Source organism: Mastomys coucha, unplaced genomic scaffold (assembly GCF_008632895.1).
Source record: "Mastomys coucha isolate ucsf_1 unplaced genomic scaffold, UCSF_Mcou_1 pScaffold9, whole genome shotgun sequence".
NCBI classification, from domain to species: domain Eukaryota; kingdom Metazoa; phylum Chordata; class Mammalia; order Rodentia; family Muridae; genus Mastomys; species Mastomys coucha.
In genome coordinates, this window is record NW_022196915.1 from 23,676,561 (window position 1) to 23,702,661 (window position 26,101).

The following is a 26,101-nucleotide window of genomic DNA, read 5'->3' on the forward strand; positions in this document are numbered from 1 at the left end:
AAATGAAAATACCATTTAAGAAATTTATCCTATACATGTATGTGCTTCAGGACTAATGTCTCAAAAATACAGAGAACTATTAAAATTCAACAATATAAGGATAACTCAATTTTAAAAAAATGGCAAACATCTGGGCACCTCAGCAAAGACAAGATATAAATGGAAAATAAGCATTTGAAAAAAATGTTCAGCACTGTATGTCATTGAGAACTATGGATTAAAACAAGGCACCACTACACACTGAATGGTCAATGTCCAAAGCACACCTAATGCTGGTAAGAGTGTAGACCACCAAGCACTCTCATTCACTGCAGGCAGGAACCAAAAGTGGCAACAGGCCATAGCAACAACAAACCCTGGAGAGAAAAGAGCTAATTTGAGTATTTCTTTTTCAAACTTCATAACAAGCAAAGAATGAGATTCACTTAATACTTAATGTGACAGACAAAAGGAAGAAGGAGCAAGTCAGTGGTGCAAATAAACAAGTGATGATCAGAAATTTCCAAAACTTAATGAAATATTAATCTACATATCCAAGAAGCTCAACAAACTCCAGACATGATAAGCCCAGTCACACCATCATCTAACTCTGAGAGGCCAAAATCAAAGTCAATATTTTTTAGATGGCAAAGAAAGTAACTCCTGATGAGGAAGAAATGTTAAATAAGAGTTGAGTTCTCATCAGAAAGCAAGGGGTCAAAACATCTTAAAAGAAGGACTACCAACAAAGCATTTATCTAGCAAAGCAATCCTTAAGATAAAGGAGAAATCTAAAATAGAAGACACTCCAAGAGAATAAAGACTGAGAATCTGCTGCTAGTCTATCTTCCTTCCTACAAGAATGAGTGATGCAGAAAACAGTATCTCTGTAACTTTGTTTACAGTAACAAACATATCAAACCAGATGATCAGCAAGGAACCAAAGAACTTAGGTAACAAAGTATGCTAAGACCTTAGAGGCATCTATAGACTATCTACAGATATTAGATTAGTAGCAAAAAAATGTTTGCCACAAAGAAAAGTCCAAGTCTAATTTAAAATCAGTAAAAATTCCTTCGCAAACTCTTCTCAAAAATACTTATGAAGGGGACAGCTCCCAATTCATCCTAAATGACCCATAACCAAAACAAAATCCACCTCAAAAAAAACTTAAAACTAGCACTTGAGAATAGATACATAAAAATCATAACAAGCGGAAGTGTAAAAGGTACATGCTAAAATAAAAAAAACCCTGAATTGTTCAAGAAAAAAAATGGCTGGCTAAGTATCTCCAAGTCAATATGACATACTGTAGTAACAGGATGATAAGATGGGGAAAGAGTCTACTGAAAAGCCACTAGAGAAAACACACAATGCCACCATGATAAAAATATTCAACAAAGTGTAAACAGAAGGGAATGTCTTCAAATTGATAAAGAAAATCTATTTTAAAAACAAAAAAGCAACCAAACAAACAATACCATTCTTGACAGTATATAAATGTTTTCCCTGGTATCAGAAACGAGGCATAGCTATTAGCTCTCACTGGTTCTTCTATTCAACACCATGCCAAAAGATGTAGCAAAAGATTGTGCAAGAAAGAAAACTATACAGATTGAAAAGGACAAAGTAAAACTACCTGTCCTCAGATGAAGTATATATAAAAGTCCTAAGAGCTAAGGACAAAGTTAAGAGTCCTTGCTTAACAATAGAGTTATTCATGGTTGAATAACTACAATAAAGGAGGACAGTGAGCCAGGAGGCCACAAAATAAAGTGCACATAAAAGGATCAATAAAGAGGAGCTCCTAGTCTCAAACTAGGACTAAAAGTGACATACCCCACCTCCAAACATTATAATACTAGGACTCCTAAAACCTATAAAAATGCTACTGGAAAGGAAATACGCTTAGTTAAGAGCTAGATTTCAGTTATAATTAGAAGAATGACCACACAGAGGACAGGGCTGTATGTTTTGTAAGGGTAGCGAGAATTCTACATAAATGTAAATTTTTTAGGAAAAGGAAACTATTTATTGGGAGAAAATAGAAGTGTAATATTAAGCAGAATAGAAGTGTAATATTAAAAGAAAAAAGTGGTGTTATGGTGAGAATACCAGAGAAGATTCGGATCAGTAGTTCTGAAACTGTAGTGTCCCAACAGGCCTAGGCTATTGATAAGGCATAATGCTATAATAACCTATGATATCAATGGTGGTTTATACTCTCAGTCTTTAACACTAAGCTGAACACAGAAAATGACAGTTCTATGGCTTGTTGTGGTAAATTTCTTTTTGTGACATCCACCCTTGTAAATAGCTCAGGCACACTTTGAAAACCGAGCACAGACACAGGAAGCGTCCCCCTACAAGCCTCAGCATTATCAGCGAGTTCAGCTACTCCTGAGAGAACTCCAGGCTACCTAAATCAGATTGGCAATCTGCAAAAATACTATCTGTGCTCTCTCCCCTCAACAACAGCTTCTGGAAACTGGCAGTTCACAATCATAAGTGCTTTAAAGCATATCAGTTCTAAGAAGGGATTTATGATTACATTTAGGAAAAATGCTATATATTATCTTTCACTAAATTCTGCAAAGTCACAATTTATATAAACAGGTATAATACAGCCACCATTTAAACAAATAATTTAATTTGTTCATTCTTAAATTTATCTGACCAAAGAACTCTCTGCTGTACATGCTAATATATAGGGAATCAGAGTTTAGGGTTCTGGACTTTTGCGGGGAGGTGAGATGGGTTTTTTAACTTTACTGATAGACGATTATACTCAACCTCAGTTGGGACATTTCTAAGGACAAAGACAATTACCTCAACGTTATCAATTCTGTTCCTTTTCTATACATTTTATCTATTTATTTTATGTGTCTGGATGCCCTTTCCTATGTATGTCTGTGTACCATTTGTGTGCATGGTGTCTGCAGAGTTGAGAAAAAGTGTGGTATTACCCCCTGGAACTGGGATTAGAGATAGTTGTAAGCCACCACGTTGGTTCTGGGACTTGAACTTGGGTCCTCTGGGAAAGCAGCCAGTGCTATTAAGTACTAAGCCATCTCTCCAGTTCCTCCTCCCATTCCATTTCTAATAGGTTGAGCTCCAGCTATGATAAACATAAAGAATGGTTCTCTGAAAATACCAGACTCTGTCATGCCAACTTCTGCACCTGTCCTTGTTCCAGGCTGAACATTCACTGCTCTCTTTCACATATGACATTAAGACACTAATCCCTACAGTCTCTAGTCAGACCTGTAGGACTGATTCGAAGTAACATCAATTATTCTGTGCTATCCTAGACAGAATATACAAACAAACACAGCTGCTGCACACTCACAGTATTGCTTTTCCATACCTTTATTAGGCACCCATTATCACAGCAATAACATTACATTGTAAGTATCCACATGCTTGTCTCTCCACAGCCTCTATATATTATTCATATGCGTATAAAATGACAGACACAAATCTTTTCCTAGCTTCAAAGTAAAGATGTCTACTATTAAGCCATATCAATGCAGAATTCTATCATCTTTAACACAATAGTCCCAGAAGTCATTACCAATCCACAATTTTTACTTCTCATACTATCTCCAAATTCATATCAGCTCAAGACTTTAGGGGAACATACAATATATAGGCTATTAAGCAAATGAATACATTTTAAAACTAAGCATTTGTTATGGTTTGAATATGACATATCTCTCACAGGCTCGGGTTCTGAGTGTTTGATCCTAGATGGTAATGATATTCTGGGAAGCTGGAGAATGGATGGGAGGAGGTTGGTAGAAATAAACCATTAAGGTTGAACTCTTTTGAAGGTTATACCTGGCAGTTAGTTCCAGCCTCAATCTCTGCTTCCTGGTGTTAGTAATGTAAGGAACCTCTGCCATTTGTTCCTCAAACCGCTAGCTTTGCGATTCCTTCCCTGCTCTGATTGACTCAAACTTTGAAACTGGGTGAAAACAACCCTATTCTGTCTGTTAGCCATTTCTGTTGGGTGCTATGGTGACAGTGAAGCAAAAATAACTGACATTCAATGCTTGTCACTTAGGCTTCATACACCAGCCTGAGTTTAATTCACTATAAACAAATATCTAAGATTAGACCAGTGGGATCCAAGTAGTAATGAAGAGAACCTTTACACGAGGCTCTTACCTGGCAGGATCAACTCTCTGATGCTGCTCCCATCAAAGCCATAATGCACAGAAGTGCTGCATGCATTCTGCCTGCCAGACTGCCTAATTAAATCCTTCTATGTGTTTACTCCAACACAAAAATGGGGTCAGTTGGACCCCATTTTTCCTTAATCTACTGATAAATATTTTATTAGAATAGAACTTATTCAGCTCAGACAGAAGAACATGACAAAGAAGAGTTAAGAAAATTACTCGGCCACCCAGGACCTATCCAGCGTATGTCCAAACTCACACGTGATAGCTCCTTCTGTATTTGTCTTGTATGATGAATAAATCCAGGAGAAACAAATGCTCCATCTTCTACATACTGTGTACTGCTAACAACGTGTCAAGCTTTGCGCTTTGCTTCTGCTACAAGGACCCTTAGCAACAACTCTGCTTCTTGCTTTAGAGAGCACAGAGAAACATACATTTTTCTTCATCTCAGTTTTATTATTTGCAGTGTAATACACTCCATGATAAACATAAATAGGTTGTAGAATGAGATATTCAAAAAGAATTAATTAAAAAAAAAAAACAGAACAAAACCAAAATTGCCATTGTTTACCACAACCCGCTACACACACACCTTCATCTTGATCCATGAATACTCACAGAAAAGTATTTTTAAGCCGCCCACAAATGGTACACTGAAGGCTGTAGTATGCAGAGGGTTAAACAGACTTAACTTGGAAAGCTAAGCTACAACAGGTGAAGCTCTGCCCCCAGGTGTGAATGGCTGTGAACCCACTATAGTACATGGTCTGATCCAATCTCATACTAGCCTGTGCTTCTAATGTCAAATGGCCTCCTTTAACAGTACTTGTGGAATTTTACAGTTTTAACTTACAAGCAAAATAAAACCAATAACTTAGTAATTACTTTTTACAATATTATTTTTAAAAATTATAAACTAATAAGGTCAACATTCATTAATTCTGAAATTAAAAGCCCCACCTCAAGTCAATCACAACTTAAAATTTTTTGTCATAGGCACAAATGCCATTTGCAAACCTGTGACAAAGCTACTAAAAATAGATTACAGTTAAGAAATGATTAGTTAATGTAACAATTACATATCGCACATAACCTGAACTTTGAAAAACAGGCAAAATCAGCTTGGAAATAGAATTGTTGTTAGTCATGCTAGGCAGAGGTCAGACATGAAGCCGCAGTTAGAGCAGACTCACCTGCTCAGGTCACTTTTTCCATGGTGATGATAGTGGTCAGGGTGGCTAAGGTGGTAATGGTCCTGTCCACTCCACCTCTGTGGTGGCCTTTTCCAAAATCCATCCTGCGACTGTCGTACATTTCTGTCTGTTCGGTCAAAGCGGTTCATATTGTCACACTCCACTGGGCAGATTAAAAAGCAACAGTCTATAAATATGTGCACACTATAAAAAGTTAACTACTATGCCCTGATAATTAAATGCTGCTAAAAGTATTTTTTAAATTCTAAATGCATCAGCCATGTGTGCTAATTAATCACAAAATAAAGTTTTCCAAAGGAAACTAGTTCTTACAGTGAAAACTGAACTTCATATATCCAAACTGAAGTAAATTACTTCTCTACCAACCACTTAAGTAAACAACTAGCTGTTGGACTGTTTTAAAATACAAGAAAACTTTCCTAAAAACAACATTACATATTTCAAATACAAACAATCAGGATAGGAAACGTAGATCGTAAGAACAGCACAGGACCCCTCCTTAGAAAGGACTGCCTCAATTAAGTTTCTCAGCCTAAAGAAGCACAAATTACACTTTCATCATAGACAATCATGTTTTTAAATAAAGCTCACACTTTTAAGCAGTAAATTGCTCCAATCTGCCTAAGGCAGAGCTGGCTCAGAAAGACTAAACTGTTACTGAAAACAAAGCCAGTGCTCTGCAACAACAAGCAGTCCACTTCTGAAATCCAACCTCCACAAAACACAAGAATCCCTGAAGCACCCGAGCCTCTTCACTCACCCAAATGCAGTGCCCTCACATCTCGGAGCGCTTTCTGAGAAAGCTACTTGGTACAAGGGAGACATTGTGCTGCCGGCTGCCTACTCAGACATAGTTGCACACAAGGCACCGCTCAAACAGGCCTTCCTTCCTGCTCCACTCCCAGCCCTCCCTGTGGGAAGCAAGCCCAGCCTGCCCTGTGACTCCATCTTCGCTCAGTGCTTACATAGCTACTGAGTTAGGACTGTTACTAAAAATACTCCTAAACACTAACCCATGCCATGAAACAGGAAGGGCTTCTCCAGTCCAAGAACTAAATGAAAAGGTTCAGAATTTCTTGAGATAAAAACCTTTATACATCAATATAATCGTGACTTAAAACTTTAAAAAACTTGACTTAACTGCCTGTTATCATTAACCAGATACTTGGCTTTGAAATCTGCTGACTGTCACCATACAGAAGATGAAAAACTTGTCCATTTATAAAAGGATGATGCAGAAAAACCAAAAGCAAACAACTTAAGCCTACTTCATAAGCACACTCAAGTTTTGTTTGCAGTCATGAGGAATCTGTACTAATTCAATTTTCTTTCTTGTAGAGACAGCTTTTAAAAGAGTCTAACATACGAAATTACTTCCAATAATTTCTAGTTCTTTTATTGTTAAAATTAAGAGGAATTTAAGTTTGGTTATGAAAAATCTAAGGATAGTAAAGGTATAATGACTGTTTCATTGAAAAATGGCAGTGGAAATGAGGTGGCAAAGGGAACCTTAAAAAGTAAATCTTAAAAGCTTAAAGCATATTTCTGTTTAGTCTTTTCAGTAACATCCCCAGCAAACTCACAGACGCTCACACTCATGGGTGCACTGAGTCCCAGGATATTTCCATCTGCAGTAACACACTCCTCCAGCTTAGCAGTTCTATATAGCTGCTTTTACCTTTAGTTTGGAAAGAGAAATATCTAGTACCAAAGGAATCAATTTTGTTATTAGAATGACCTGATATATTGCTAGAATAAAAATCAGCATATTGCAAAGAGTAACAAGAGGCAAGCAAACCAGGCCAGACAGCCACATGTGAGATCAATGACATCACACAAATTACTATGCTGCTTTGGTGACCAGACTCCAAACTAGGGATCATTACTAAAGCCTGAACTCAATCCTAACAGCAGGTTAGCTGGAAAGACAAACATCTGCCACATCTGCAAAAGATGAAAGTTCAAACTTAAGACCTAACTTCTAAGGACTCCTGACTCTTGGCTCTCCTGAAAGTGCTGCTACTACACTCTCTCCAGCACTTGCCCATCCAGCACATCTTTACAAACATTAGAATCTCGCTAAGATGGTAATAGTAAGCCATTAGTGGTGACTATCTAGGAAATACTGAGATAGTCCTTGACAGAATAAGAATAGAAAAGGAAATAAAAACAACAGAGTCCCAAGAAGGAAATCAATAAAAACTGGGTTCTGAGGCCTAAAAGAACAGCACAGTGTGATGACAGGGGAAGGAAGTCCCACTGAATGTGTAATGCTGTATGCTGACAGTACCTGTGATAAACCTCAGGAGGGCAAGCCTAAAGTCTGCAACTCAAAAATACTAGAGCTAAGTTAAGATGCTGATCTAAAAACACCCTGTGCCAGACATGACCCTAACCATGACCTAAAGACTTTTCTGGAGAGTCGTTCCCTTTCTTCTGAAGGTAGTCACTAGTTCCAACAACAAATGGCAGCATACTTTAGTTCTAGTACTCAAAAGACACATAATCAGGGTGTTAACCCACTGGAGCTAGAAAGGGATCTAACACAGCTCACAGAGGTTTGTGGTGTGAGCATGGCTATGTCAGGCTGAGTGTCATTTTCCCTGGTGTGATAAAGGAATACAACATGATCCTAGCTTTTTCTCTTACAACTTTCAAGTCCCAGGAGAGGAAGGATGACAGAGATAATAAATGTTGTATAAGTAACTGCCTGAAAGATTGGATGGCATCATGACTCTCAAAGCCTGAGGTGAGTGCACCTTACAGGTTTTATGTTATCAAGAAAGTTTTCAATTACAATTTAGTTTTTAAAAAGGAAAAAAATTATGTAAGTGAAAAATCATAAACGAATTATTTCACACAGAACTGATATAGAAAGATAAATTTCTAGAAAAAACAAGTAACTAGAACCAAGGAAAAATAAGATGAGTCTCACTTATCTCAATACAAAGTGTAGCAAAAATGTAACTTTCTGGATTTGAACATAAGAGAAGTATAATCTAGTCAGCAAGTAAACTTTGTGTGGGAGTCAGAAAGTGATTAGGAAAACATCCTTTCAACAAAATCTAAAGTCTAAACAGAGTGGCTAAAATAATTAACAGTACACAGAGAAGATATTCACTAGGGCAAGCCACTAACCTGAGAATTATACTCTGATGTGCCAAATGCCAGGTGTGTGTTTGTGGGCGATGGGTTGGCCATTAGAATTTCTTAAACAAGAGGAAAGGCAACACAGCTGCGTTTCTGACATACCAGAGATGTTGAGAAACACCCTACAACAGAAGGAGGCATCCTACAACAGAAAGAACCAATTGCAAACATCCAATAGCCTTCCAAAAGAAACTCAGATTGCAAAACTGTTTCCTTATGAAATTCCTTGGTATACTAATTCAGGTCAAGGTTAAAAAAAAAAGAAAAGCTTGCAAAATTAAAACAATCTCTCACTAAGTACAATTCTTCCTTCCAAGTCACAACTCAAGCCTAAATGTTTCATGATTCCTCACCCACAATTCCATGACTCTTGGGTTTCCCTCTGAAGCACCTCTCCCTCTGACCTGTTGCCATTCCTTTTTAACTAGACAAAAGCCTCTTAAGTACAGTATATGGTGAAGCTAAATGCTTTCACAACAGAGAAAACTGTACAGCCTGGTGTTCTCTGCTTTGAATCCTGGCTAAAAAGTCTAAATGGCACTAGGGAAAATCCCCAGGGAAATCTGGAATAGCTCTTAGGAATCATAATATTGTGTTGGCAGATATGTATCAATTAGTTCATAATTAAAAGACACTGCATAGAAAAACAAAGATGCAAAACACTGTAATGAATGTGGCAGTTGTTTATGAACCTATGGTGGGAGCCAGTCATGGTGGTACACACCTTTAATTCCAATACTCAGGAGGCAGAGGCAAGTGAATCTCTGTGCCATCAATGTCAGCCTGGTCTACATATGGTTATAGGCCAACCAAAGCTACACAGACCCTATCTCAAAATGACAAAACCAAATAAACAAAAACCTAGAATGGAGCACAGAAGACAAACGGTATAGAAAAGGGTTTTCTTTTTTTTTTTTTTTTCCATTGGTATATAAACTATTTATTAACAGCAAAGGCCCAGAGACTCATTTCTTCTTGGACACACCCACAGTACGGCCCCAGAAAAGGGTTTTCTGATTAAGTCTTTGCTGCAAAAACAGATTGAGCTCTGATTCAGGCCTGTAAGGACATAGGGGCGGAATGACAGTTAAACTCAGTGCAGGCATCAGGAACAGATGAATACCCTCAGGAAGTATTCACAGGATTCTAAAACAAATACTACCCCATCTTCCTCACTGTCTATGAAAACTTTCCATTAAAAAAAAAAATAGAGAAAACTACCTAAGTATCTAGCTTGAAGATCTGGGATGAGTCCAAACAAAATGAAATAATAACCTGCAAGAAGAGATGGTCTACCTCAGTCACACAGAGGATAAACAATGGGATCTCTGAACACCCTTAATTTTACAAGGACATTAGAAAAACAACTACTAACAAGACAGGGAAACAGAAAGAAAACTGGGCAATTGATACAAGCTTTCTTAGAGGAAGTGGAGCACCCTCCACTTTACCATTACACTTCTACATAAGCTTCTCAAAAGAACAAAAGGAGCCTTGTAAATGTTTGCTTTATTTTTACTAAGATATTACCTTATTGTTAAGAACTCCCAAATAAAAACATCGCACAGCTAGATCAAAAGTAGTCACTCATACACACAATTGCTCAGTCAGTCCCAAACCCCATGTATGTTAGGATAGCCATTCTGAGGCTGTGGGGTTCCACCTCGGGCTTGTTCACTTTCACTATTAATTACATTTTTTTCTGCACTTACCAACCCAAGACAACTTAAGGAAAAACTGTGACAGAGTTAAAGCTAGAACAACATTTGGTTTTGTCTCCTCCATCACAACTCAGGCGTCCTTTCACCTGTGCTTTGTCCTTCCACATGACCCAATGCTACTCTTTCTCATCTCTATCATAAAGGTCACATGACAGTACTTAGAGCTGTAAGTATGCAAATGTTTTACTTACTTACCAACACGTAAGTAATCAAATGGTCTATTAATATACATAAACTATAGCATCATCCTAAACTTCATTATTGTTACATACTCATCCAAGAATCACCAGAACACTCAGAAGTGGATGTCCCCACATTCTAGACTGTAACTGTTCAACAACCACTACACTAAGACATTCTTTCCTCCCCTGGCTTGGCACATACATACCACACTCAGAGACTTGTACACAAAATCCGTCAACAGGTAAGCCTTCTCTTCCTGACTTCCTCCTTTTAAAGAGTCTAGAGTGATGGCTCAATAGGAAATATTATTCTGCAAACAAGAGGCTCAGAATTCTTCACATAACCATACACAAAGAGGACTTGGTCATGGATGCCTTGTGCCCCCAGCTCAAGGTGGATGGAGACTAGAACATCCTGGAGTTCAATGACCAGCTAGGCAAAATGAGGAACTTCAGATTCCGAGAAGAGACTGTCTCAAACAATAAAGAGGTGAGCAATAGAGAAACATATGCATTATTGATCTCTGGCCTCCGAGCTCATACACATAGACAGGAAAACACACTCCCACATACATGCACATACACAAACAACCCCCAACTCATATACAATAAACTTTCTTTTCAGTAAAGGGACACCTGTACTTAATGAGGTCATAGTAACCTGTAATCAGATCAAGTCCATATGGAAGGTTTCACTGACATGCCTGTCTTCTTTGGGGCACAAATGCTAATAGTATTAGTAGAATTATTAAATCTCAAATGAGTGAGGGCTCAGAGACCCAATGCAACTTCTCAAACTTGTACAACATCCTGAAATAGAAGCCAATGACCACTAAAGTCAACAGTCAACAATATGTTAAAAGATCCCTAACCTACCAGTCCTTCCAACATTTTTATCCCACAGCCAAAAGTATTTTAAAAGTTACTTTCCACCTTCCTATAGTAGTAAACATAAATACTACTTTATTTTGGGTGCCTACAAAGAGAACTTATTTTAGGCCAATACTGCTTTCTTTAGTACTCTTTCAGTTCAAACTAGCCAATATTGTGTTCTTCTAGGAAAACATCTGTATGCAGTGCTACTGGAGTTCCTGTCTACTTCACATGTGTACTCAATGAAGACCTCAGACACTTGCAATCTCTCCGACATTCTTCATCTGTCTAACATGAGGATAACTAGGCTATGCTCTAAAATGAGAATAGTTCTAAGACTGGTTTGATCTGGGCTTCATGCATCAGCTCAGAAAGGGAATAAAATTTCTAAAGAGGAGTTGTAGTAACCGTGTCAAAGTGGCATGCACTGCCTCTGCTATGACTTACCCCAAAGAGGGAAATCCCTCAGCCTTCACTACCAGCCTTGAAAAAAATGAAAGCAAAAGTATGCCACACCTCCTGCAGTATTAGGTCTTGTTATTTGTATGCTCAGTCATTCTCAATGGTTTATATTGTATTTTTCCTTGTGCTCCAGAGAAGTGTAGCACTTGATCTCTCAGGTCACTAATTCAGATTTCACAGCAGGAACTGCAGTTCACCTACTCAACTGCTATACTGTTGTAGGAAATTCCATTCTATATAGCTGTAGAAAGCAGTGCCTACAACTACATCTCCTCGGTGCTCAATATCATCTCCCAGCACTACCCTCAGGCTGGCAGTTCAGCTTCCTGCTTCCTCCTGGTGTTGGTCATAATATTTCTTTCTTGGGACTGGAACTCCATTCTGGTTGCCGAAGTACCCCAAGTGCCAGAAGCACCCCAGGAAAGTCAGTCCTGTAAAAATGCCTTCAGCACTTCACTTGAACAGATTTATAAATCCAAGCTCAGTCACAGCCTACCAAGCTTCTCACTGTGAGCAATCTGAGTGGGGCAGCTAGGTCATAACACATGCTGTCATCAGCAGAACATGGTTAAAATGAGTGTCCTGATTCTAAGCTGTATGTACGATGTGAGTTTCTGCTTACCCTGTTCTACGTCTGTGATTTACCTAAGAATAACAAGCCCAAAGTAGCTGCAGACTCCTAAAATAATGAACCCCTAAGTAATCTACACAGTCTCAGAGGCTATGCCACCCAGGTAACTCAAGATCCACGAGTCAGGGAAATAAACACATGTTCATTCTTTAGATGGTAACAGAGCACCTTTTCAGGAAATGAAAAAAAAAAAAAAGAGTTCAACCAATGCAATATGACTGACATGCTGGGGAGAAGAAAGCACACCTAGAACAAATGTACTCAGCTTTTGAAAATCTGCACACTCTTCTAGCATCTTAAAAAAGAATGCATCCTTTGTACTGCTTTCCCTGCTCCTAGGGAAACCTGAGATGCCATACAAATGTTTACTGACAGGGAATCCTCAGACCTCTTCAGCCATTCTCCCCGGAACAGCAGGAGTGTTCAGCCCCACTCCCAGGGCGTCTCTGGCTCTCTTACTATTGCCTAATACGGAAACCTTAGATAGGCTGTACCACTGGGGACAAGAGAACAGAAGAGCTCTTCACACATAAATTATCTAAAGCCCTACACTGTTGGTTACGGGGACACAGAGAAAAAGAAAGACTAAAATTAGGAGTTGTGGATTGGTTCTAATGCCATTTGTGTTAATTCAGCTCCCAAAATCACACAGGAATCTGCATGTCTGCCTGTAAAACACTGAGGATCCTTGCCCCCAGTTGACTTTGACTCTTAAATAAAGTTTCCAGCAGCCAAAGGCTCAGCAGAGAGACAGAGGCAGAACTTTTGGGTTCCCGGGAAAGGGAGAGGGGAGAATCACCATTGCCAAGAAAGGAACAAGATGCAGAACTGAGAGCTGTAAAAGAGAGAACATAGAATCATGCAAATGCCGGGAAGAGCAGCCTCACCCCTACCCCTAATTTGATCTGGGGTACCAAAGATGGAATATAGGTTTTAGTAAGTAATAATTCAGAAATACTCAAGGGGAGGCAATAGCAACAGCCATTGAGCTGATTTAGACAAATTAGATATAGGGCTCTGTGTGTGTGTGTGTGTGTGTGCGTGTGTGTGTGTGTGTGTGTGTGTCTTTCTTTCATTCGAGAATCCAGAGCATTTGGGTGGATAGCAAGGAACTCAAGCAGCTGCCACCAGGGAAATTAGAGCAGATTAACCAACTACCGGTACAGGGGAGTCAAAGGTAATGTATGGTTCATTCAGAAGGGGAGTACTTTACCAGAGCTGACCTTAGAATAGTTATGAAATACATTATACTATTTTACAATACAAATGTTTCTCCAAATGTATTCCTTTTGAAATTCAAAATAAAGAAAAGTGAGGGAAAACTGGGCAGTTCAACACACACACATACACACACTACCATTTGTTTCAATAAAAGTATAGAAAGTTGCTGAATCATGCAGAATTATATTTAAGACAAACATAATCAGGTTTTAAACATGTAACTTACAAGTAAACCTACCCTACCCCAGTAAAGACTGATTCTCACTCTAAAGGTTCCACTGAGATTAAGAAACCTTGACTTAACAATTATCAAACTGGCTACAATCCAGCCATTTATATGTATGCATCTGGAGACTTACTACTGATTATAACTTACCATTTTCAAGAGGTGCATCCTCCGGCAAATCCACATCCAACATAAGGTCATCATCCTCAAGGTCACACGATTCAAGATTATTCAGAATATCCTGTGAACAAAAGTAGTAAAAAGACTATGATCTCATTTGGGATACTCATATAGGTCATTTGTTTTGAAAGTATCATCATATAATAACCTAGATTTACTCATCATTTGTATTGTAAGAATAAAGTCGTTTTAATTTTTAAAATTATTTTTAAAAATTCATCTGTACTATATTTTGAATTTTGGATGTTCCCCCCTAGAGAGGGAAATAGTAGGAGGCAGGTGATATAAGGGGGGGAAATGAGAAAATCAAGGAAGAATTTTTAACTCAGGAGAGGAAAGGAAAGATAATATAGAAGTAAGGAGGAAGAGGGAAAGTAACATTAATCATGTTTGAAAAAGACATAGAAAATCATTTTATATTTACCTAAAATTATGTACAATACATATAAGTACACATGCATATATACATTATGTAGTTTAAATTAAGTTGTGCCACTTAGAGTGATTAACAGCCCCTGCAAGAGCCATATCTAGTGAATACCCAGTATCAGATATGAGAAACCTGTTAAGATGTTGGTTAAGAGTGCTTGGGAGGCAGAGGCAGGCGGATTTCTGAGTTCGAGGCCAGCCTGGTTTACATAGTGAGTAACAGGACAGCCAGGGCTATACAGAGAAACCCTGTCTCAAAAATATAAACAAACAAACAAAAAGAGTCTAAAAGACTCACAAAACAACACCACAAGCTATTGCTGTTGCCCTTGGTTACCTCCAAGAGGTGGAAGTAAATCTGTACAGCTGAAGATGACATGTGTTTTGGACATAGGTCTTTAAGGATTTGAGCTGGAACAGATCTCTTTCCTGAGGACAAGGTATTACAGAACTGTTAAGTGTTATGTAATCTGCTAAAGGAGGCAAATAAGCAATGGTCCTACCCAGCTGTGAAAAGTCTATGAATCACAAAGATGCCCAGCATGGCAAGCTATGTGTAAAGAAACAACGATGGAGCTTATATATTAGTGGTAACAGAAGCCATCTAATTGGACTGAAGGCTCACTTAACAATAGAGAAATTATGCCTGGTATTAATAAACTAGCCGAGTAAATGTGCCTTCTGAATATGTACTAGGAGTAAGTAGTTCCTGCAGAACTACTATGCCATTTTCCTAAATCAGTATACTTCTCTTAAGTGCATTCTAAATACTCCATTTTGTTTTGTTCTGTTTTGTTCAAGACAGAATTTCTCTTCCTGGAACTCACTTTTGTAGACCAGGCTGGCCTCTAACTCAAGAGATCTGCATGCCTCTGTCTACCCACTGTTGGGATTATAGGCATGTACCACAACCACCTGGCCTAAATACTTAATCTTATAGCCACATATAAGTATAGTTCACCTCTCGTCCAATAAGCTTTTTGCAGCAGGATACCATTAAAGAAAGCCACAATAGTCAAACTGTAGAAAACAACTACTGTGGACACCAACCACAAGTTATATCCTACAATACAACTTTTGCAACTGAGGCCTAGAGCACATCACAGATTCTAAGAGCCATAGTACTAAGAAGTCTGCTGTGAGATTGTACCTTCTGACTGTGGCAGGAAAGTTATACCTAAGAAATCTCAACAACATGGCTGGCTGCCTAAACAAGAACTTAACAATTACGAAACCAGTTGACACGCCAATGTAGATGAGGAAAGTTTCTCCGGCCCCACCCTTAGATGAAAAAGCCCAAGCAATGAACTACTCACTAGCTCTCTAGTACTGAGTGGTCAGCCCTAGAAAGCTATACAAGCAGGCAAGCCACACTTAAGACTCATCACTAGGGGGGCGTTCTTCGGAGGGGATAACATTTTCAATGTAAATAAAGAAAACATCTAATTAAAAAAAAAAGACTCAACAGGATACATTTTTATGGATTCACTTATATGCATATATAATAACTATGGTTTAAAAAGGCCACAAACTGGAAGAACATAACTCAGAAAGGGTACAGAGGAGGAAAGATAATTAATTAATTTTAATTAAATTTAGCCAGGCGGTGGTGGCTCATGCCTTTAATCCCAGCACCTGGGAGGCAGAGGTAGACAGATTTCTGAGTTCAAGGCCAGCCTGGTAGAGTGAGTTCCAGGACAGCCAGGGCTATACAGAGAAACCCTGTCTGGAAAAAAAAAAAATCAAAAAAAATTTTTAATTAAATTTAAAATATGATATCTTCTATAAAAAACATCTGGCTAAATCTGAATGTGTGTTAAATTAGATGGCACTGGGTATCCCAAGCTATAAATGATAATTTAGGCTAGAGGAATAAACCAAAACCAACAAAACATGGTGTTCTAGGTCCACAGCAGGGCCAAATGAGGTGTGGTCAATCAACAAAGGCAGCACTTCCACGATTGCCAAAATGATATCTAGCTTTCCGTACTAACAAAAATATGTTACAGAAGGGAGAAGGGTCAGCAATAAAGATGTCTGCCACTAAGTCTTAAGTCCACCACAAAACTTTCAACCCAAAATTTGTCCTGTCTAAAAAAAAAAAAAAAAGGCAGGGACAAAGATTGAGCAGAGACTGAAGGAATGGTCAACCAATAACTGGCCCAACTTGAGAACAATCCTGACACCAATCCCTGACACTATTAATGATACTCTGTTCTGCTTACAGACAGGAGCCTAGCATAACTGTCCTCTGAGAGGCTCTACCCAGCAGCTGACTGAAATAGATACAATATCCACAGACAAATATTGGATGGAGGTCAGAAACCCTTATGGAAGATTTGGGGAAGGACTGAAGGCCCTGAGTGGATGGGAACCCCACAGGAAGACAGTGTCAACTAACTTGGATCCCCCAAAGAGCTCTCAGAGACTGAGCCACCAGCCAAAGAGCACACACAGATGGACCGAGGCCCCAGCACATATGTAACAGAGAGCAGCCTCATCCTGCCTCAGTGGGAGAGGGTGATTCTGCAGAGACTTGATGTGCCAGGGTGAGGTGATATCTGAGGGTTGGCACCCTCTCAGAGGTGAAGGGGAGGGGGTAGAGGGAGGGACTCTGTGAGGGGGGACAGCATTTGGGATGTAAATAAATAAGACCTGAGTCAGTCGCCAGGTTGAGAAGCAGAGAAAAACCTCCCACTGACTTCCACATGTGTACTGTGGAATACTTGCACATGCACATACACATGGTAAATAAATGTGAAAAAAAAGTTTACAAAAAATTACAACTGTTTTATCTAGGTGTTTTTATATATTTTGTCTTATAATGAAAAAGTTATTTAAAATAGCCTTAAATAGCCTGCTATGATGGAAAAGTGACAGGAAAGTAATGATATAACCTTAAGGATTTATTAAAGCCCAAAAGACTATCAGGAGAAACAGGTATATTAATTAGCAGGGGAGGAAGAATTTGATGCTTAGCAACAAATCAGTATATATGCTATTTCTAGAACCCATCCTGTTTTATGAAAAGATGCTCTGTGAAATGAGAGAAGTCTAGGAGGAAATATAGAAATAGAATAAATAGACACAGATATCTACATACTTAACAATAAATTTTAAATCTGGGAGGGAATGAATCAACTATTCCATTGAGGTCGTATGTGATTATGCTCTTATTTTTTTTTTTATATCTCTGTACTACAGATATATTGCTTTTACCAAATTTATTTAACAGTAAAACTCCATAGTAAATAAAAGTGTTTCTCCCTTAGTGATAGGGAAATTCAAATCATGTAAACCCTGGCCTTCCATATGTCCACAAGGCAATAAAATGCCAACACACATTTAGAACTATTCTATAACAGGGTAAAAACTGGGAGCCACAACTAAAAAATTGTCAGGAACTGACAAGTTGCATTTTGAATCCAAGAAACATTATTGTGGCTACAATATAGAGAATATATTTCAGTGGGGCAGGGATAACGGTGTTGTGGTCACAGCAGGATCCATAAGACACATGGACTGCTAACCTGACAAGTGCTGTTGAGAATAATTAAGTAGTTCTGATACATCTTATGGAGTGGAAATGTAACATCAAAGTTCACATATGACTGAAATTTGGTCTTCAAAACTAAATATATGATGTCTACTAACTGAAAGAACACATAAAAAAGTGAACAGCCATTTTGATGAAATTGAAAAAAGTACATAAAACAATGACTTGACACCCTGTCCCTCAAAAGGTCAGATCTGGTAGGAAAATGAAGAACTAACATGGTTTTAGAACCCACTAATTTTGACATGCCTATGGAATGTTTAAGAAGTCATGTCTCTAGCAGGTAACTAAAAACAGACATCTGTGGGGGAACCGATTACAGCAGAGTCATCAACAAGTGAAAGCTGGAAGATGTTAATGAATCAGTGCCAGAGTTACACCAGCAATATTACTGGGCCTTACAGTAAGGGTCCAAGAAAAAGAATAATAAATAGTGAATACAATTTTCCTTGCTATCATCTGCACAGGGAAGAGCCACCTTACTACAGAGAGAGGAAGCCATGTGGTATAAAGAGGGGTGAGGTGAGAGCCTCTGTTCCATGCCTCTGCTGGGAGTGTCTTGCCCTACACTTGGACTTAGCATGTACTGTCTCCTGTTCTAGTTTTATTACCTTAACCTTTTAATCACATGCATATCTGTGTGGTGTCTTGTGCATGAGCTGTTGAAGTCTTCCTCCTTAGAACTGACTTTGCCCTTCTGCCTAAGTAGATTCGCTCTGTAAGTGTCCATATATTTTCTGATGTCACTATTATATTCCGGTGAATTGTCTGACCACTCCTTTGACCAACACCGTGCTGACTGCTAGATCTATAAATTAAGGTAGTGTAATTCTTCCAACTTTAGTCAGCCTTTCCAAACTACATAGTTTGTTTTCCCTTATGTATAAATTTTGAATCTGTCTCTACTCACAAAAGGTTCTGGCTGGTATTGTAGAAATTGTTAGATTAAAATCATGTGACCACTACATGGCATCTCCCAACCTGCAACACCTGACTCAGCTTTCTTACTTAACTCTCCTTCCCTTCCTTTCTCCAACTCTGCTCTTCAGATACCCTACGGACATTCTTTTAGATGCACACTTAAATATCTTCTGAGATTGTGTTTTTAATTAATTCTAGTTCTTAACTAGACATCAACTTATAGAAATGTTTGTTTTATTTTGCTTTCTTTTGTTTTGGAGACGGGGTCTCACTATATAGAGAGCTTGTCTTGAACTCATGGCCTTCCATATGAGTGTGGGAATTGCATGTACAAGGAGAAATGAGCATTTTATATATTCACCTTGTACTCAGAAAATTTACAAATATTACTATTGAAAGATTCCATGAGATATGCTCTAAAACCATGTCATTTGAAAATGAAAATTTTAATTACTTCTTTGTATCTTAATATATTGACTAACCACTGTGTTCAACAGGCATACACTGCATGAGTCATTTCAGCTAAGGCAGACCCCATATACTAACTAGACAAGTGTTAATCTCTCCTAAGACTGTACAGTCTGATGAAATTATAGCCTTCTTAGTTTATTTATGTACACTCTATGATATTCACAAAACAGCAAAATCACCTACTATATTTCTCAGGACATCTCTCTATCATTCAGCAACAAATAACTTTACATTGAGTAAGGATGATGAAGGTCCATTCATTCATTGTCAAATTAGCATATTCTTCATATAACAGGTGCTTAAAAACTGCTTTTGCTGAAAACTGCTGACTTTTTAGTTAGGCCCACAAGGCAACTAAAAGCAGAATGAAAGGCTGGCATTTCTATCCCCAATTTGTGTCTGTCTCCCTTATTTTAGACCAGACTACTCCTTCACTCTATAGCCATGACTATTACTTAGCAATAGAAATGACATCAGTCATGGTGGGATCTTCCCTACCTATCTCGTAAGTCTCATGAGAAGGCCCACCTATAACCTGGAGGCCATGCTAGAGCTAGCACCAGACTAAGCCTTCTCTATGGGAACCCAATGACTATGGGGTGATGCCTGTTCACTTGGCTATTTGAACTGATGTGTACTTTAACTCTTTCCTTTTGTCTTCGCAGAGTTGGAAGAGCCTCAATCATCCTGGCAGCCTCTCTTTGCTGTCAACCCTCATTATAGCTATGGAAGTCCCAGGATAATGACAGAAGGTGGCATTTACAGGAGATGCAAAGCTCTCAAAACTGTGCACAGCCCCTTCATCATTGTCCTCGGGTTGAGCCTCTTGTAAGCACCTCATCTGGTCTCCTTTTCATTTGTGGTGTTTCATTTGGATGTGTATAGATATGTCTCTAACACTGTTATGTCCTGCCTTCTTGTCTGTGTGTGTGTGTGTGTGTGTGTGTGTGTGTGTGTGTGTTACATGTATATCCTTTATGATACTTCCAAGTGCTGGGATTTACAGAAATATACCTCTATGCTCAACATCCCTAGGTATTTATTTACTCTGAAATCTACCGGAGCCAAGCTAAGCTAATCTTTGGTTATCTGTTAAATTTTAACTTATTCATACTACTTTACTCAAAATTTATTTTGAACTTTTAATACAATTGTGTAGAGACAAACAAAAATAAAATACTGGAACTGGGATATAAACAGAAAGGAAGAATGGGAAACATACTTACTGGACATGAACGAAACAATGAAGTCTAGGCTAGTGTGTAACTGAGTCTTGAGAAGAGACACAGACCACAAAGCAAAAAGCAGGTGCTACAAGAGATGGTAACTAAGAATTCTCACCAACTTGGGCCAGCAACATGGTCATCCTCTGCAGCTTTTGTTATATGTCACAGTCTATCTGCCCCATGCTTAAAGGCTGGGTTGTATATGATTAGATTATCACTTTTAAGTCAAATTTATCCCCTACTAAAGGTATTCAGTTCATTTACATACTGAATAATTACTGACACAAATGAGATTGAATATTTTTTTCCAAAAGGCCTTTTTTCCTTTATATACTTTATCTTTTGCCTTTCCTTAGAATGTTTTTAAAACATTTTAAAAAATGTTTAGTGTGTGTGTGTTAGTATATGCCACAGGATGAGTATCAGCATCAGAGGCGGTTTGTGGGAGTCAATTCTCTCCTTCTAGAATGTGCTTTCTAAGCAACCGAACGAAGGTTGTCAGGCCAGGTGGCAAGCATCTTTACCCCCTTCGGCCATCTCACTGGCCCTGGGTGACTATTATTTTAATAATTTATCACTATTAAAATTGAAAATTGTATTTTGTTATTTAATTAACATACGTAGGCTTGAATTAGCAATGCTTAGATTAGTGCTATAATGTTTTGTGACTACTGAGACCACAGCAAACAACAATTACCTTGCCTTCTCTTGACACTCAAAGGTGCAATGATGTAACAAAAGGAAAAAGAAGCTCTGTAAGAATGAGTAAGTAGAGGGAATCAGGAGTAGGCTACAGAACAATAGTCTTAGAATGCTCAGTGGGAAGACTCTGAAAGGAGTCCCTCACTCAGCCTTCTCCCAGCCTGACAGTGTACAACAGCATACTGTACTGAAAGCTAAACTTTCTAGAGAACTCAAATACAAGCAGAACTGAGGTAGATACTGAAAACAATAGTGGTTGGCTACGCTTTATTGATTGGCTGCTATTTACTCTCACATACATATCCACAATTCAAGAAATTGCTACACCAGAATTTGTGCTTTATAAAAGGGCCAGCATGGTATCTACTAAACAAAAATTATCTATTCAAGGAAAACTCCAGTTCCTGTGTAGGTGTTAGACAACACTCCACTAGAGCAGTCCCACAAACCAGACAGAATCTCAATGATATAAAACAAAGATGATTAGATAACTGAATTGCCAGAAAGACTTTCAAGTACTTTTGTTAAAAAAAAAAAAAAATTCAAAGACTAAGAAGAGGAATCAAATAAATGGATAAGGAATTTAAATCTAAGTCAAAGAAAATAATTTTATGAAATCAATTCAAAACACAGACAAGAATGTCTGGAGAATTGGCTCAGCAGTTAAAAGCACTTCCTGGTCTTCCAGAGGACTCAATTCCCAGCACCTGCATGGTGGCTCACAACCATCTCTAACTCCAGTTACAGGGATACAATGCCCTTTTCTGACCTCCAAAGGCAGCAGACACACCCATGTTACACAGACATACATGTGGGCAAAATACACATAAAATAAAAACAGAAATGAAAACATACATAAATCATCACAATAGACAAAACAATCAGTATCTACCAGCCCTTTATCCTGTTCCAAGCAGATGAAGAGAGTGAACTGGTTTAAGATCAGTTAATGTTTTAGGACCAACATGGAATCTGGTTGCCAACAGAGCAGCATAGAGACTTTTGCTTTAGGGGTTGAAGAAATAGCACTCCTTCAAAAAAGTGCTTGTAAACTAAGATTCCCAGCAAACCCAGCACTTTGAAGACAGAAGTATCTCTGGAGCTCAATAGCTGGCTAGAAATCTCCTACCTCCCCACTCCCTCCTCAACCAAATGCAATAGAGAGAAGGAAGGAAGGAAGGAAGGAAGGAAGGAAGGAAGGAAGGAAGGAAGGAAGGAAGGAAGGAAGGAAGGAAAGGAAGGAAGGAAGGAAAGGAGGGAGGGAGTAGACAAGACCAGCACATATACAAACATATATGCACACCACACACAAGGCCTTCGTTGCAAACCCACTGCAAAATAATCCCTGCAAAAATTAGTCCCTTGACACACCTTCTCCCCACCCCTACCTGGTTTTGCTCTTGTTTTTGTTTTGTTTTGGGTTGTTTTTGTTTTTGCTTTTGTTTTTTTTTCAAGACAGGGTTTCTCTGTGTAATGGCCCTGGCTGTCCTGGAACTTGCTCTGTAGACTAGGCTGTCCTCAAACTCAGAGATCTGCCTGCCTATGCTTCCCAAGAGCTAGGATTAAAGGCATGCACCACCACGCTGAGCTCCTCCCCTACCTGTTTTTACCAATATTTTAAGTTTAAAACTGAAAGAGGGCTGAGATAATATCTGGTAAAAACTCAGTCTTTTGCTTGATTTTACAGCAATGCAGTTATAGCAGAGATGATACTAGACAAAATGGACCCCTTAATCACAGTTCTTACTGACACTTGTTAAGGTACATATTAAACAGATGACATGCATGCGAAGCACACAACCACTTTACCTAGGGTCTGCACTGTGCACTCAGGAGAAAGACAGCACCTTTGCATATAAACAAACTCTCCAATAGCTTTTATCTAACCCACCAGCTACTGTCTAGCAGCTTTATTTAGTTCACAACTATCACAGAATAACTAGCTGTGTTTCTGAATCCTATGTAGACACCTGTGGTGGCTCAGAAGCAAGCTCTATTATCTGGTCTATACCGACCCTGACATCTCTTCCACTACAAAGCAGTCAAAACCAAAACCATAACTTCTAAATTCATCACTTCATGCTCGGTTTTTAGTAATACTATTTCTGGATGTTGATGATATAAAGCCAAAACCTGAGACAGCACCTTTCCAAACCACCTTCTGCCTCCAGGAGTTTCTTAGTTGACCCTCTCACCAATGAAATCCCTTCCAAGAAACCAGTCTAACAATACTGTTTAGTCATCAAGAGTAAACTTTCCCATTGAAGTGCGTTAGTGATCATGGCTCCAAATGGCTGAAATCTCATCAGTCATCAGAATCAGCTCCAGAACTCGCCATGGCTTCCATTACAGAAAACACCTCATGGACAGTATGTCTAATTTCTCTCTATTCTGTCTTTCAGGTTATACCCAGGTGAGCTATAGCCACAGCAATAGGATATTCTGCCCTTTCTAAATTGCAATCCTTTTCCCTTTAGTAGAAGATAACAGTGATGCTATAATTTTATAAGACAAGTGACTAGGAAGTCATCTAAGAATCAAAGGTACCTATCTCCTCCTCCACTGTTTCAGCCTCTCTTCATAAAACACATTTTAGTGAGTCAGGGTTGACACACCAAATTGTACTTTTTTTCTGATAGCAACTACAATGATTTTTGGCACTATCTATATTTAGGCAAAAATGTTAGAGGACATAGGACTTGAGCTACTAGCTGCAGGTTGACGTGTTCTCAAATGTCTTACTAGGGTTAGGGGGAATGACTATTTGATAGAACTCACAGAATTTAAAATAGTTATATATTTATGACTAGAACTATGGCCAAAACAATGACAGACACACACACACACACACACACACACACACACACGCACGCACGCACGCACGCGCGCGCGCGTCAAAAAGAGCAATATAACACAAGGTCTGGTATGGTCATGAATTCAAAGCTACCATGCCTTTCCCTAATGAAACCAATACATGTCCTCTCCATGGCACACTGATACAAAGCAGCATGCACAGAGCACTTCTGGGTTTTTGCTAGGATTGTCCTCCAATGTCAAGATTGAAATCACTATCCACATGACTGAACTCTACGTCTAGCACAGGTGAGTGTTTGATGGCATTTTAAATGAAAGACAAAGTCAGTAAGCTAAAATCCATTAAAACTTTTGGTCTAAGAGAATGACACATAGTATCTATAAAACATAAACCTGGTTACAAAATGTATCCACAATCAAAAAACACATTCCCTGGAATTTCCCTGATTTGAAAAAATATGCACATGCATTCAAAGACCTGCACATGAATGGTTTGGGCAGCTGTATTTGTAACAGGAAATACCTGGAAATAAACAGTATGGCCTTCAATAAATAAGTGGGTAACTGTGACATACCCACAGAATGCAACATATGTATGTGTAGATATAAATGTATATATATATATATATATCAATTAAACTAACTGAGGTATAGTTGAACAATAAATGAGCTATCAAAACATAGGAAAAAACTATATGAACTCTAAACTCCAGAAGCCAGTCTTAAAATTTCATATTGCATGACCTCAATTATATGACACTTTTGAAAGGTGAATTATATAGACATATAGAGAAGAGATCAGTGTTTGTTAAAAGCTTGTTTGGGAAGAAAGAGACAAATGAGAGAGGACAACTTAGGATGAAGACATTCTTCAGGATACTGCAACTGTAATGGTGACTACAAGCCACTGCAAGCAAGGGGTCAGAGCCCCTGGGTAAAACACCCAATGTGACACAACTCAAATACAGAACAGATGTATGGAAAAGCTTCATCAGTGGTGCTGACCTGAGTAACACTAAAATGAATGGAGTCCTTAAAACGGAATGTAGAGGTGTACCGGACACCCATGTGGTCTAACTGATGACACAGCTGTTTCCAGGGAGAGCAAGGCAACAATCTAGTTACTATGTAAGTAAAATCTAACCTAATAAGCCAGCAGATGGTTGGCTGGTAACCAACTGATCTCTCATATTTACAGTGTGAAGCAAGCAAGTACATCAATGGGTTAGGGTTAGTGACAATAGTATATACTCAGGTTAGATTCAAACTGCAGGTAGTTAGAAACAGAAATGTTCACGCATTAACAGACTAGTACACTGCCAGAGCCTAGACGTAACCTAGCATAGGAATAATGGTATTTAGCTGTATTCTTTAACAAGAGGAACCAAGTCTCCTTGAAGAAACAGCTAGTTCTAAGTGAAGTAGGAAATACGCAGGCTGATCCTAGAACACACCTACCTTACAGTTCAGAACCTTAAGGAAACAAAATTCTCAAAAACAAAAATGCCAGCCAAATGTGCTACACAACTGTAATCCCGGCATTCTACAAGTTAAGCAGGAGGAACTAGGGACAGCCTGAGATTCAGGAGAGCCTGCCATCAAAACAACAGAGTCCTTAGAGAAAAAAAAAAGCAAAAATATAGATTATAAACACAATAAACACAACTATAAAATAAATGACCATGAGTCCTAGTAATAAAAATGACTGATTTAAGTGCAGGAAGAGCAGAAATCCATCTATTTATATGAACACTCCCTTTCAGAAAAGGTTCAAGTAGCCATAATACATAACTACTGTCTTCTAAAGAGTACAGTATAGAAAGAGAAGGAAACAACAACTTTACTGTAAGAAACCTGACAACACTGTTCACAGGGGCGATCAGGGTCACAGTGACATTACCTCCAAAAAACATTTACTCTACTACAACCTTTTTTTTTTTTTTTTTTTTTTTTTTT

General features: G+C 38.6%; 1 protein-coding gene across 11 annotated transcripts in view; it reads right to left on the minus strand.

Annotated features, from left to right (window-relative positions):
• The window catches only part of Ccser2 (coiled-coil serine rich protein 2), a 107,177-nt gene that overhangs the window by 38,557 nt on the left and 42,519 nt on the right, over positions 1 to 26,101 (minus strand). For 6 of the 11 annotated variants that reach the window (XM_031362530.1, XM_031362532.1, XM_031362525.1 and 3 more), the window contains 2 exons: positions 13,997 to 14,087; positions 5,360 to 5,522 (listed from right to left, as the gene is read on the minus strand). In XM_031362530.1, coding sequence (XP_031218390.1) covers positions 5,360 to 5,522; positions 13,997 to 14,087 — 254 coding nt within the window. Of the gene's footprint in view, positions 1 to 5,359; positions 5,523 to 6,140; positions 6,446 to 13,996; positions 14,088 to 20,629; positions 20,653 to 21,326; positions 21,350 to 26,101 lie in introns of those variants that run through there. The other 5 variants (XM_031362533.1, XM_031362534.1, XM_031362536.1 and 2 more) reach the window with 5 other exon arrangements.